Raw genomic sequence first — 15795 nt, forward strand, 5'->3', positions numbered from 1 at the left:
CAATTGGCACGAAGGATGAAACATTTAGTTTACGGTTTACAGTCTGTTTTAAAAGGAGTTGACTGCAGCTATAGTTTCATCCCTTTCTCTGTGGAAAATCTTTGTGTTCTGACTTCTGGGTGCTCTAACAAATTGATAACTACTCCCGAAATACATAGAGCGATTTAGGAAAGAACATAGGCTTAAGTGGACTCAATAATTTCTTTAATAATTCAGCTTAGTTTTAACTGTATGTAATATAGACTAGAATATTAGTCCCTTTATTTTCTTCCAGCTTGTCTGACATTACCTACTTCTGTTTGAGAAAGGCAGCGTATTGCTTTTTTTTACGCCAAACTACTGCTGACTTTTTATTGTTTTTTATTTACGCTTTGTAATAACATGAGAAGTGGTAATGCAATAACTAAACATTTCACTACTCTAAATTGTCGATACCTTTCCACAATTTAATGAAAAACGAAGATCTGCTGCTTGTTTCTTATCTTAGTTATTAGTATTCAATTGAAGGGATGGATTGTAAAAGAGCCTGTCATTTTTTGTCAATTTTCAGATATTGGTTCTATTAAGTTCCATTTCAGCATCGCCGTATATTGATCTGGGTTTCATGCCAAAAGTCAATAAATCAAATTAATTAATGTAAAAAGAAAACAGCGTTCTTTTCCAAAATGTTCTTAGTCAACAGCATTCTCTGAAGTTATTTTCTGACTTATGACTAAAAACACTTATAGAAATTTGCTATAGATTATCATTTCACCGTTTTCTTACAAAAAGTAGTCAATTACAATTTTCTTTTATGTATATAGCTTTTGTTTCCCAAAAGTAGAATGATGGTAACACACAAAAAAATTTACTGTAATCTGAAAAACTTACTTCTTTGACTTAGGCTCTTTTGGAATTGAGCTCTTTAATTATTCATATTCAAATCTCTAAATAGTTATTAGGGATCAGCGCATTGAACCTTCTAGAAAAGCAAGGTCATGTATGTCAATATATAAATAAAGGCGTAAATTTTGCAACAATATCTAAGCCTCAGCACTTCCTGCGTTCAAATAAAATTTTCACTTATCTCCGCAAAACATAAACCAATGGTTCTCTCACTGGTTACAAGGGAGTTTCTAGAATATTCTGACAGAACAAAAGTGAAAATAATTGCAATTCTAGATACGTCGTTGTTATTTTAGAAGCATCATATGACTTATCTTACCAATGTTGGAGAAGTTGTCCATTTATATCTGCACTCCAAGTTGAAGTCTCGAGTGGAATTCATGAAGATTGTACCGAATTCGGGTATTCTGAAATATGTTTGATCATTGAATTAACTGTTTTAATATTACTTATATTCAACATCTTATTAATTCACTTCTAAATCTATAGTCATTTAGCATATTACATGAAACAAAATTATAAATATTTGTATTAGATTTTTACATACGTACAGTCAGCGACTGTAAAAAGTGGAGGTTGGATACATAAGAAATGATAGCTTTTTCCAGTAGCAGAATAGTTTCACTGTATGTCTGATAGCTGGACAACCAACATGACAGCAAATACACGCCCGAAAACATAACATGCCAGGATATTCATCCATTTGGAGGAAAAAGTATTACTATCTGAGAGCATCACTTAGAGAAACAACCACGAGATAAATCTACAGAAATTCCATTCCTTTTAAGATCAAAGAGAGGAATTAAAGCAAAGGAAACGAAAAGAATAATACGCATCATGTAGAGACCGAAAAAGTGTGGAAAGCTAAACAAAATGAGAAAAGAAGGAAAGAGGGAAAGGAAATAGCAAAAGACATGGGAATAAATTATATTTTAACACTTAAGGATAAACAATCTCCGTCTTTCCCCCTACCCCCTGTATTGTCTTGTTTTTCTCCCTTCATAGGATAAATCTCTTTCAGTATCAAATGCGAACATCAATTATATTGTTTATTTTCTTGAAAAAAAATGCAAGTCAGTCTAGGCTGAGACTCGAACACAGAATCCTGAGCACGACAGTCACACACGGTACCCAATTATCTACATAGGCTCTATCAAGTGTGTTTATAATTCAACCAATACACGCGCTGTCATCAAGCGTGTTAAATCAGCCATTGACGGTGAGTTACTCCAGTTACACTTGAAGTTAGAATTTCATTTACGGCCTTTAGCTATCTACGGCAACAGGCCCCATGTTTTCATTAAAAGCATTTGTGCTGTAGATTAACATCAAGAATAAATTAATCTATTATGAATTAATCTCTTGGGTGCACAAACACACACACATACATCGTATATACGTATATAGAGATAAATGGATTGATTAAGGATTAAATGAGTTATTTCGTAAATTTACGAAACGGGTCTTGAAGGACAGCAATGACATCTCGTAGCGTTGTTACGTAACACACGTAATATAAATAAAGCTTCAAAGCCAAAAATTACAAGTTCTGCCGTGGCTAAGTCGGTAGAACATCTGTTTCTTGAGTGGAGCAACGCGGGTTCAAATCTCGTCTGGTTCATTTTGGTTTTTCTTTTTCTCAAAATACATTCCTATATGTTTGTATTTTTCAATAATAATTGCTTTATTGCATTTTTTGTAGATTAACTTAAATTAGTGAGGTTAAGTAAAGTCTGGAAGGTTAAGATAAATATATGACTGCTTTATACGTGTGTGCAGTCCAGAGATGGAGTGAGTCAGTGGGTCAATTGCGTCAAGATTTGTAAGTGGGTCATGGGTCAACAGGATGTGACTCACTGTGATATACAACCCACCGTGACTCACTCTGACCCAACTACCCATTCTGATCCATACTGACCCACTGATCCACTCTGACTTACGAACCCATTCTGCTCAGTGCATTGTAGACAGTTTCTTCTGAGCACTGGTGAATTTGTCTACCTTTTACTTTCAAGGCCTCCCTTTTTCTTCTTTTTTCATTTGTCTCTATTGAAGAAAGAATTTCAGGCACTCTTGCAGAACTTCAGGCAATTGACCATATTTGGAATTGTAATAATAGCAATAGGACTTACTTCTTGACTTTTCAAACACATCCTGCGAGTTTTTAGAGGAGCTAACTACTGGAGAAAAAAATGTGAATTACCTATAATGTACGAATAATTATATAAAACATTGAATATAACTATATGTGTGTGATCGTCATGATCAAATTGCAAAGTCAACTGAAATGACATTTGGTATATACATAGTTAGGCCCTGATCTCAATATCATTTTTAAAACTCTTTTATTGGGACGGAGCATTTTCTATATATAGGGTTGATTTCTAAAAATAATCGAAAACGATCAATCTTACTTCAGAAACAAATTGAAAAGCAATTGTTGAGAAATAAAAACTACAGTTTTATGCATTTTACATCTACAGCTTTTTATTATAATAACTGCTGAAACTTGTGTTTATGTATGGAGCGTTACAGCATAAGGATATCACGTCATAAAGTTGTGAGGAAAATTTACATAAAATTTGTACTGCAAGCTTAATTACGTGGGAATTTTAAATTTGTACGGGATGCTTAATTATATGGACAATTTTAGACTTCTCTTTACATTGGTCTACTTTACCTTGATTTGAGACTTTCAAATTTCATCCTATTTTCCACTGAAAATGTCTGTAAGTCAACAAAGAAATAATTATATATGATAATTAAAGTTAAATTCATCGCAATTTGGCCCATGACAAACACTTTATCATTGTATATCGTAAAGATCAAATCCACCCGTATTGTAACAGAGCGGTGCTTGAGCGTTGAACCGTGGAAATTCAAACTCCGATTAGTGATAATTTCATAGCCTTGTTTTATTACAATTGTAAACTTTATTTAGTTTTAAAGAGAGCGTGGATCATGGGTCAGAGTTGATGACGATGGGTTTTAGCGGGTCGGAGTTGGTCACAAAGGTTCAGAGTGGGTCATAGTGGGTGGTGGGTCGCAGTGGGTCAGATGCTGTTGACCTACTTGACCCACTCCAACTCTGATTAACGCTTCGACATCTGGAGTAAATAAGTTCTGCCAGGGGACCCTTTTCCTTTCAAAATATATTTTGATATGCTCATATTTATTATTATTAATTACTTTCTTGCATTTTTTCCTACATTATCTTAGATTAATGACCGTGGTTTAGGATAGATTATATAAAGTGAAATACGGTTATGTATGTTTACACTTTCGTTTCTTTCTTTCAAAATACACTCCTATCTATTCACGTAGTCCAAAAGTAGGCATACACCTCTTCATTGATCAAGCATAACATTCTAGTTTATGAGTTTATTTGCTTCGGCTCTTCCGAGTTTAAGATGTAAGTAAAACACATTAAGAACAAATAATAAAGAAACTAAGTCTATCTGATGGATAACAATAAGAGATTATATAAAATGCAATGAACTGATCAGTACGGCACTGTAAACTTATTTTTGGGCCACCCTGTATACTACTAATAATTTATTTCTTGCATTTATTAATAACTAGCTGAAATACACACTTTTCGCATGGGTGAGATAAAATATCTACGCAAACAAACTGAACAACGAAACGAAAAGGTATCGGTCATTTTCTAATACTTTTACATATCCTGGTAAACGCCCCCTGTGACCCCCTGGTTCGGAATTTAAAAGAACGCCTCTCGCCCGCAGGCGATTGGCCTGTATTTGAAAGTCAACGCCTCTGGAAGAATCAACATTTATCTCAGCGACCGTGAAAACTAAGGATTTGACACTAATATTGGTCATTTTGGAATATTTTTTTTATATATTTCGCTACCCCACCCCCAGGGTGACACCGACCCGCATACAATGGTAGCCTATTTTCAAAGTCATCGCTAATGAAAGTGTCACCATTGTTCTCAGCGACGGCGCTAACTATAAATTCAACACAAAAACCGGTCATTTTCTAATGTTTTTACATGTCTCGGTAAACGCTCCCTTCCCCTGAGAAACTGGTTCGAATTGAAAAAAACGCTTCGTTCTGGTCTGGAGCCTGGATAAAGTATCCGTGACCAAAGTTTAGTAACTTTCGGTCAACTCGTCTGATTCCCAGGCCGCACACAGACAGACACACAAACAAACTCGTATTTCATACACAACAACAGATAACACAACCCAGAGCATTTTTTCTTTTTTACATAGCACAGCGTTCTTTGTCATAGAACATTGCTATGTTGCTTCCACGCAGTCAAAGCTTCTAGTAAGTGCCTGAGGCAATTAGTCTTTTATACATAAACACGTGTGTTTGCCTCTTCTGTCGAAGTAATGGGTCGCGTGTACTGCTAGTACAGCTATTTTGTTGATGTATTGACCTTGAAGAACCAACAAATGGATTTGCGTTAAGCCACGAGTCGCTTTTGTCCGTGAAGTTGATATACAGTAGAAATGACCTATTCGTTATTAACGCGATGTAAAATACTAAGATTATATTGGTTTTACCTGAACACCCACAAATTTGATGTAGCAAGAGGCCTTCCCACAACTGCTTCCAATCCGGCGTAAATTTCACGGTTAACTTTTTAAATTATACACAAGAGTATCATTGATATGTTAGTGTTAATAATATTTATGGAACTAGACAAGTTTTTAACTTCCAAACTGTGCCGTGCATAAAAGTCGGAAGTCTCATAGAGTGGTTTCATCCGTGTGTGTGACAGATACCAGAGCAAAGATAGAAGTGATATCGGGAAGTGATTTTTTGCCATTGATTCTGCATCCAAAGAATAAGTCCATCTCATCCGTTAACTCCATACTCAAGCCAGAAGTGGTCCAAATTAGCTATTTTCCGTGTCTCGTCTCGTTTTCGAGACGAGACGAGACGTCTATTGAAGTGTCTCGTCTCGTCTCCTGTCTCGAAATTGCAAACACAGTTTTTGAATTTAAAGCACACACACAGCAAATGTAACGTTTCCGATGTTACTCGGATGACACATTAAGGTGTTAGAACATTGAAACCGTTACGTTTGCTCTGCGTTTTTTTAAAAAATAAAGTTAAGTGTGATAGCCTTGTTAGCTGATTTTTATTAAATTATTACTTCATGTTTAATTTTTCGGTTGTTTCTAGTGATCACTCCTTAATTTCCTACAGTAATTTGAGTCCGACATTTATAATTGAATTTAAGTTTTGGTTCCTTCGCATTTTATTGTCAATATTAAAGTTGCCTTACAACACATTTAATTTTGACTGAGGAAATGAAATTTCTTCACGTATTTGTGAATTCGAACCCCTGCCCTGGATAACTTTTGTATGTGTCCTTAACCTTACTTTTTACAACGTATGTCCTGTACAGTAAAAAAATATCTGTGTTGATTCAACACCATTGGCGGAGCTATGGGGGGATGGAGGGTATTGTCCCCCCCCAACTTTTAGACAAAAAGTGAGTTATTCATATTAATTCCACACTCGTCTAGGAAGTATTCCACAGGTCGAGACCGACCAAAAGGTCTGTCCCCCCAGCAGGCAATCCTAACTCCGCCCATGTTCAAGACAATGCGGTGACCCAACGTGACTACCACTTTTTGTGTTAAATCAACACAACACACGGTGTTGATTTCGGTAGTGGGAGAAAAAAAGGTTAGCTGCAGGGAGATTTGAACATGGATTAGCCAGTTAGAAGTCGAGCGTCTTACCTAATTGTCTAACTCATCAGACAGAAAAAAAAAACACTCAAAACATTATAGAGATAAAAAAAATGTTGCTGAACACTGAACACAAAGTTACTCTCGCGACATATACCATGATTTAATTACTTTTTCAATGGTCAACTAAGAAGCACATTTCCCTATTCCTTTCAGTACCCTTTCTGTAGTTTTATTTTTTTAAGCCACTACACGACCTGGCGACGCGACGGCCAAAACATTTTCTTTCATCGCGCTTTTGTTATTATCTCTGGATCCAATCATAGCATCGCTATTATTAGCGTCAAGTCATAATAGTAAATACGGTCGTAATTGGAATACCCATCAAGTTCCATTTTTTTTTTTTTTTTACACTTTCACTGTCAAAAACATTCTTATATGGCTATTATCATATCTAATGTAAGTGTGTTAGGACTTGGAAACGATTAGTGAAATTTAGGAAAATCACGCCGCCATTTTAAACCTGTCTTAAGACCGCCTTTACTATTATGATTGTCGTGTGCAATTACTAACTCCAGTATCGCAGTAGACATGCCTATCTGACTTGACTCGCGGTTTTAGAGAGTAAGGTAGGTTGTACGAAATACTATTTAAAAAAATTAGTGAGTCGGTATTGAAATCTTGAACACGTTCAGGAAGGCCTGTTTCAATTCAGTTTGGCATTTTACTTCGTAGGAGCTTTTATTTTCAGTTGTTTGCCACCCTCTAAACGTGCCGCCTTACTCGCTTCAAACAACAATCAGTATCGTCTGGGGCCAGTGCAGTCACATCGAACTTTACTTGTCGTGTTAACATTATTTGACATTAATGTCTTCGTTTTCGACGTATCTATGAGCAATATATATTCGTGTATTCGTGCCGGTAAAACAAATTTCAATGTTTCAGAATGTTAAAAAAAAAGTTCAGGGTCGAGGAGCCTGAAACCAGCGGCACAAATCTGTCTTCAACATTGGGGGGGAGGGAGGCAGGGGGACGAGGAAGACCGTTTCCGTATTTATTCCACATACCGTATTATCCGACATATCATTGCAGGTAAAAAGTAGGATCAATCGGCAAGAAGAACTGCAGGTTGTGTCTGTTTTTGATGCTCTGGACTCTATCGCCTAGCACGCCCGTCTACACCATGACTCATACGTCTATCATTCAGTGCAGGCACGTATTCAAGTTTTCTTTTCGGATGGGGCAAAACACGAATCCTCCTAAGCACTTAATTCTAATGTTTCAAAATTATCGATATTATTATTATTATTATTATTATTATTATTATGAATAATAATAATAATAATAATATAATAATGAAACAGTTCTGTATTTTTCTTAAACTTTTTCTTACTTTTCATTTATAAACCGCTTTACTTTAAACAAACTGCATTGTAGCACAAACAAAATCAAAAAATATTTTTGAGACACATGTAAGGAAAACTGTCTGCTACGTATATCACATAAAAGTAGCAAATGGCAGTAAGTGTATCGTCCTAATACATTAACGTCATAAACAGAATGGAATCGAAATTGTAATCCCATTTAAAAATTTTCTTTAACTTCACCTGGTATCAATGGCATTACGGTATGTTCTTAGAATTATAACAAAATATTGCCCACTGTTTGGACACTGCCTCAAAGTAATCTGATATAAAAGAACCCAGTGTGCGAATTAGATCATTCATATTGGGTGGATAAAATTAGGCAACAGTACGTAGAGTTTGAAGGTAAAATAATTCAAAATAAGACAATAATGCAGGGTGCGAAATCATTTGAAAATGGTGGGGTGGAAGAAGTTCAGCGATCCATACTAATGCTTCGTGGAGCCTCCAAAAAGTTGAAATTTTAATGTATTATTATTATTATTATTATTATTATTAGTAATAATAATAATAATAATAATAATAATAATAATAATAATAATAATAATAATAAATATTCAAACTAGTCGACATTATTATTTAAAAATGCTTTAATGTTATTTATTCATTTAACCAAAATTGATAACATATCTACTGCGTTTAATATACACTACGGTGCGTATGGTCCAGGGTTAGAGTCCTGTGGGACCACAGTACCCTTGTGTTTACCATCATATTGAAGACTGCATTCACGAAAATGCGGTAGAGATCTATAAGCCAGAAATAATAGTCCCTGAGAACCGATGTCCTAACCAAACATTAGAACTACTAACTTGAAGCGCTTTACCTGGCCAGCCATAGATCCCCATGAGCAGTAGAGTCAGAGCATAGTTTTTATTATTTATGAAATTCCCCTTTCTTCGCTAAGTATTTAGTGTTTCAGTTTGGTCGCTCAGATATCCGGTCACTTATGTAAGTCTAAATAATACTACGTATTTATATTGTATTATTAGCAAGAATATATTATTATAAATAACAAATATGATTTTAATACAAATACTTGATAGACAACAAAAAACCGTGCTGCCTCAGTGGTTGAGCGCTCACCTCAGGTGCGTGGAATCCCTGGCTGGATCCTAGCTCGCGCCAAATTCTGCTTGTGGTATACAAACAATTGTGTGTGGGTTTTCTCGGGGTTCTCCCGCCTCCTTCCACTATCTTAATCCACCATTATTATCTATCTCATCATGACCGTCTTCCTTAGTTTTACTGAATATTCGTAGGACGTTAAACCTTAGAAAATGAAAGCACAAATACAACAATACGATTGATTTGCTTATTTAAATTTAGTGTCCCTTTTCAGCAGCGAAGCTATGAGATGTGGACTTACAGTTCAAAGTGGAATCGTTCAAATTTTTGTAAGGCGCTTCCACCGGGAATCGAACCCGGGACCCCGTGCACCGAAGATGGTGCGCGAATGCTAGCCCGTAGACCAGCGGAGAGAGCCACAATAATACGAGTAATGAATGATTGTGTTACTGTATTTATTGACCTAAAATATAGTTTGCAATAACGTATCTTACCTTAGAGAAAAAATGTAAGATTAAACTTCACTTTCTTTCCGTGTGTAACGAGAGTTGAACATGTGATGGCCAGAAAAAGCCCACGTATGAGCAGCAGTAACAGCATCCCATAATTTTAAAGGAGATCCACTGAGTTTAATTGTTAATAAAGATTGAAAGGTACTCGCCAACATACGGGTTCTTTCGAAACTTTTAATATGAATCCACGTTCACAGGCAGCAGTTGATAATGGCACAGTACGAACTTTCCGCGTTAAGTCTTTAAGAACTTGAAAATCATTTACCGACTTAGAACTTGACTTGTACTCTCTCCATTCTGACACTGTAGAACCCCCGTTTGGTCTAGTGGCTAGCACGCTTGACTTCGGTTAACGTGGTCCTGGTTCGATTCCCGGTGGTATACAGTTGAACGACCAAAGTGGTCGGATTCCATTATAATCAGTAGGTTCACGTCTCCTTTAGCCTAGCAGGCATAATCGTAAGACGTTAAACTAAATCAAACCAAGCCATTCTAACACTGTAGTATCAGGATTTAATCCAAACAGCTTCTTTATATAAGTCTATGTTACCGTATAAACCACTCATGTTATTACGATCTTTATTTTCAAACACTCAAAAGCACTTTAGGACATCATTAGAAAGAAACCTTTTTTCCACGTCTTCTACTAAACCCTGGATTACCTTCCCCCTTATTTGATCAAACTCACTATCATCACTCCCTGTATCAGACGCTTGTCTGCAGTGCACTAATACAAAGACTTTGGTAGACATCATCTTTCATATGCATTTCTCTCAGAGCTTGGATTAAGGATTCAATTCTTGCTCTATTTCATTGTACGAAACTGGTTCCTTTTGCATCGTTTTACTAATATTAGACAGAATGGACGCAATATTCAGAAGAAAACCGAGCAATAGAATGTTCTTTTTCTCCAACAGATTTTTTTTTTTTTTTTTTTTTGTAAATACCACTTAGTTTAAAACTATCTCTGTTGAAATGGTCAGCATTTTCATACCCCAAAAGTACGAATTGCATTATACAAGAAAAATATGTCAAGACTGCAAATAATACATGCTCCACATTTGAAATCCAACGTATGTGAAACAATCTTCTGATTTTTAGCATTCCTGCGGCATCTGTGACTGTCGAGATACTTTTAAGTTTTGCAGCTGTATGAAGTTCGCCTAACAAATATTCAAAGTTGTGAATAGCATTCACAACATAAAAAACTCTTTCAGATACAAGATCCATTTGATGTGCCATGTAGTGTACGCTAATTAGGCACTGGTCGACATTTCTTCTAATTTGGGCAGCAACACCTTGTTTCTCCCAGTAAACACTACATCCCCGTCAGAACCAAATCTAACAAGCTTTTCTTTCAGATTAAAAATATATCATATTCGGAAAACGCGTGAATAATTTTCTCTTCAAGGAATTTTGCATCGGAATTTTCTACAGGCACTAATTTATAAAAACAACAACAATGGTTATTTTCTTCGTCCACATATGCTACATATAAAAGCAAGTGCTTATCCGCAAACCTGTTTGTAGGTTCGTCAACTCTTCAAGAAATTTTGCCAATTTTGCACGCAACTGGTACGCTAGAGAATAAAGGTCTCCATCTCGTCACAACGAAACAGCCGACAAAGTTAAACACCTGATATCTTTACAACTAAACTACGTTTTTGAAAAACAGGCATGCATTCAAATTTATTGTTTGTTTAAAAATTTTCATTATAGACCTACTTATATTTTCATATTAAGGTGTCCCCCCTTACATATTTTGGTGGGGGGGAAACGCAAGTATAAAATTTTTGGTGGGGGGAAATCCCTCCCGTCCCCCCCGGGATTTCGCACCCTGCATAATGTATTACCCCTCACACACAAATATATGGGTGGACAAACACCGTGCTCGTGGGTTTTCTCGGGGTACTCCCGTTTCCTCCCACTTTCTTCATTCCACCATTTCATTCATTTCTCATTATCACCGTCTCCTTTAGCCTCACCGGGATAGTCGTGGGATGTTAAACATAAAGATTTCATTCCATTTTCATTTCAATTTTTTATATAATAATTCATCTATTACACATGATTCAAACATTTTTTCCCAGTAGTTAGCTCCTCTAAAAAGTCACAGGCTGCGTCTCAAAGTAACTAATAAGTCCTATTGCTATTATTACAATTGCAAATATCAATATCTAAAATTGCCTGAAGCACTTTTTTCAATAGAAAAAAATGAAAAAAGAACAAAAAGCATGGCTTGAAAGCAAGACGTAGACAAATTCACTAGTGTTTGGAAGCTGTCTGTAATCCACTGAGCAAAATGGGTCGGTGGGTCGTAATGCGTTGTTAAGTCATAGTGTATCGGTGGGTCACAGTGGGTCCCGGTGGGTGGTGAGTCGCAGCGACCCCCTCCATCTCTCGACTGCACATACGAGAAAGCAATCATATATATGTGTTTTAACCTTCCTGACTTTACTTAACCCCAAATAATTTAAGATAATTTACAAAAAAATGCAAAAAAAAACAATAATAATATATATAAAAATATAGAAATGTATTTTGAGAGAAAAAGTAATCGGTGTACTCGAAACTCGAACCCGCACTGCCCACTCAAGAACAAAAAAAAACTACCGACTTGCCCACACCACAACTTGTAACGTACGGTTTTGAAGCTTTATTTATAGTGCGTGTGTTACGTAACAACCGTACGAGATGTCATTATTTGCGAGGACTTCCTTCAAGACCCGTTTCGTAAATTTACGAGATAACTCAGTTAATCCTTAATCAATCCGATTATATGATTATATATATATATATATATATATATATATATATATATACAACACACACACACATATATATATATATATATATATATATATATATATATATACGATGTATGTGTGTCTGTGTGTTGTTTGTGTGTATTGGTGCAGCCAAGGGATTATTAATTCATAATAGATTAATTTATTCTTGATGTTAATCTACAGCACAAATGCTTTTAATGAAAACATGGGGCCTGTTGCCGTAGATAGCTAAAGGCCGTAAATGAAATTCTAACTTCAAGTGTAACTGGAGTAACTCACCGTCAATGGCTGATTTAACACGCTTGATGACAGCGCGTGTAATGGTTGAATTATAAACACACTCGATAGAGCCTATGTAGATAAGTGGGTACCGTGTGTGACTGTCTTTCTCAGGATTCTGTGTTCGAGTCTCAGTCTAGACTGACTTGCATTTTTTTTCAAGGAAATAAACAATATAATTGATGTTCGCATTTGATACTGAAAGAGATTTATCCTATGAAGGGAGAAAAACAAGACAATACAGGGGGTAGGGGGAAAGACGGAGATTGTTTATCCTTAAGTGTTAAAATTTAATTTATTCCCATGTCTTTTGCTATTTCCTTTCCCTCTTTCCTTCTTTTCTCATTTTGTTTAGCTTTCCATACTTTTTCGGTCTCTACATGATGCGTATTATTCTTTTCGTTTCCTTTGCTTTAATTCATATCTCTTTGATCTTAAAGTGAATGGAATTTCTGCAGATTTATCTCGTGGTTGTTTCTCTAAGTGATGCTCTCAGATAGAAATACTTTTTCCTCCAAATGGATGAATATCCTGGCATGGTATGTTTTCGGGCATGTATTTGCTGTCATGTTGTTTGTCCAACTATCAGACATACAATGAAACTATTCTGCTACTGGAAAAAGCTATCATTTCTTATGTATCCATCCTCCACTTTTTACAGTCGCTGACTGTACATTCTGCATGTATTCTTGAGTAGAATTGAATTGTATTTAAGGTAAAGATGGAATGAATAGATCGATAGGAAAGAAAAAAAATCTAAAAATAATTTTTAAAAAATCGTTATATTATTCTTTAAAAAGCTAGTATGAAACTCAGATTTTGGGTTGCAGATGATAAGCTATCAATCACAGCTGTTGTATCCAAACATACAGTATGTAAAGGTGAAAGTTTGAGAAGGATATTCCTAGTGATTGAGCAATTTCGTATTGAGAAAAATAGTTTTAAAATTAGTATTTACATTTTGATTCAGTGACAAAACGCCATATATTCTCTCTCAACGCATGCATAACAGCTAACATTAAAGATACAAGATAGTTGGAACATTCATCAGTAGTATCATTGATACCAGTTCTGACGCACTTTCTCCCCAAACCCGCCACTAGCTATAGTACTTAAACAAAGTTACCCCAAACCCGCCACTGACCATAGTACTTAAACAAAGTTACCCCAAACCCGCCACTGGCCATAGTACTTAAACAAAGTTACCCCAAACCCGCCACTGGCCATAGTACTTAAACAAAGTTACCCCAAACCCGCCACTGGCCATAGTACTTAAACAAAGTTACCCCAAACCCGCCACTGACCATAGTACTTAAACAAAGTTACCCCAAACCCGCCACTGGCCATAGTACTTAAACAAAGTTACCCCAAACCCGCCACTGACCATAGTACTTAAACAAAGTTACCCCAAACCCGCCACTGGCCATAGTACTTAAACAAAGTTACCCCAAACCCGCCACTGGCCATAGTACTTAAACAAAGTTACCCCAAACCCGCCACTGACCATAATACTTAAACAAAGTTACCCCAAACCCGCCACTGGCCATAGTACTTAAACAAAGTTACCCCAAACCCGCCACTGACCATAGTACTTAAACAAAGTTACCCCAAACCCGCCACTGGCCATAGTACTTAAACAAAGTTACCCCAAACCCGCCACTGGCCATAGTACTTAAACAAAGTTACCCCAAACCCGCCACTGACCATAGTACTTAAACAAAGTTACCCCAAACCCGCCACTGACCATAGCACTTAAACAAAGTTACAGAGCGCAAAGTATATTGAGTATTGTACCTTGTGTACTTGCTTTTATCACATTTTAAATGATAAAAACTTACATCTAAATCTTACATCTAAAATTACTTACATCTAAAATTACTTACATCTAACTTAACTCTTCTCTTCGTTGTATTTCTCTTTCTTGTCTACTCTTAGCATATTGATCATATAACTCTTTTAACTTAGGAATCAAATCTTCTTTCCTTAATTCTATATTATAATGACCCCAAGCTAGAGTATGTATACCATCATTCAATATATATCTCTTATCATCATAAGCACTTAAAGCTAACTTGTTTTCTTCTACCGAATATACATTATGCTTTTTACTACGAATATGATTTTGTATTCTATATAACTCTTTCTTTTCTAAAACACAGTTTTCATAATCCTCAAATGATATATCTTTTATAACTACACTTTTCTTTATACCCTTTGCTTTTCTAATCGGTCCATCCTGATCTCCTTTCTTTTTAATAGCATACATTTTTGATTTCAGACCGACAAACTTTTCTATTACAACACCTTTCAATTCATCTTTAAATTTTCCTAATACCTTTTTATTAACTAATTTCAATCCATATTCATTGTTTTCTTTATAATCAGAAGTATCTAAATATTCATACATATCTTTCATATCTTCGTAAAGGTCTTCTGTTTCTATATGTGCTATAACAGAATCAGTATCAGTCATTAACAATTTTACATTGTCTTCATATCTCTTTTTCAAAACATTGTAGTAAAAATCATACAAGCATATTTTAGAGATATCTAGTACTGCCATTCCTACATAGATAGGCTTGTTAAATACAATTTTAGTTTTATACATATGAATAGCAGCTAAATTCTCAGAGAATATCGTTCTATCTTTAAAGTTAGGTTTAGCTACTAAATCCTCTAACAAATTTTCATTATGTACTAATCTTACATTTATTCTTTTTCTTATATTTTCCATAGTTTTACCAAAAACGGCATTATTAGCCAACTTGTAAAAATCCTTCTCAAATTCATTCTTTGCTTGTGACCGTATATTAGTATTTAGATCTATATATTTCTTTAACCAGGCTGATTGTTTAAAAGTTATTACCTTATGTATTTTCTTAAGCTTCATTCCTTGTGACAAGTAGAATTTAAGGTTTTGATAGTGTAGTATATAATGCTCTTTATCATATAGAGTTGTCAATAGCTTTGGAAGTTTTTTGTTATTAATATAGTTTTCTGGAGCTAAGGGAAAATCTGAATGTTTATTATGGAGTTCCTTTGGATATTCTAAGTCAACTTCTAAAATATAACCATCTTCAGAATCATCTTTTGTTTCTAGTATTGTTTTTGCTAAATGTTTCTCATTATACTTATTAACATATATCCATTGAAAACCACCATA

At 35.4% G+C, this 15795-nt stretch overlaps 1 protein-coding gene across 1 annotated transcript in view; it reads right to left on the minus strand.

Moving 5' to 3' along the window:
* Nucleotides 1–1183: 1183 nt before the first annotated feature.
* The window catches only part of LOC145674667 (uncharacterized), a 271952-nt gene continuing 257340 nt past the window's right edge, over nucleotides 1184–15795 (minus strand). Inside the window, exon 7 of the mRNA XM_081744892.1 lies at nucleotides 1184–1292. Coding sequence (XP_081601018.1) covers nucleotides 1196–1292 — 97 coding nt within the window. The 3' untranslated portion in view covers nucleotides 1184–1195. The remainder of the gene's footprint in view (nucleotides 1293–15795) is intronic.

Source organism: Thermobia domestica, chromosome 17 (genome assembly GCF_964235325.1).
Source record: "Thermobia domestica chromosome 17, izTheDome1.hap1.1, whole genome shotgun sequence".
Lineage (NCBI taxonomy): Eukaryota > Metazoa > Arthropoda > Insecta > Zygentoma > Lepismatidae > Thermobia > Thermobia domestica.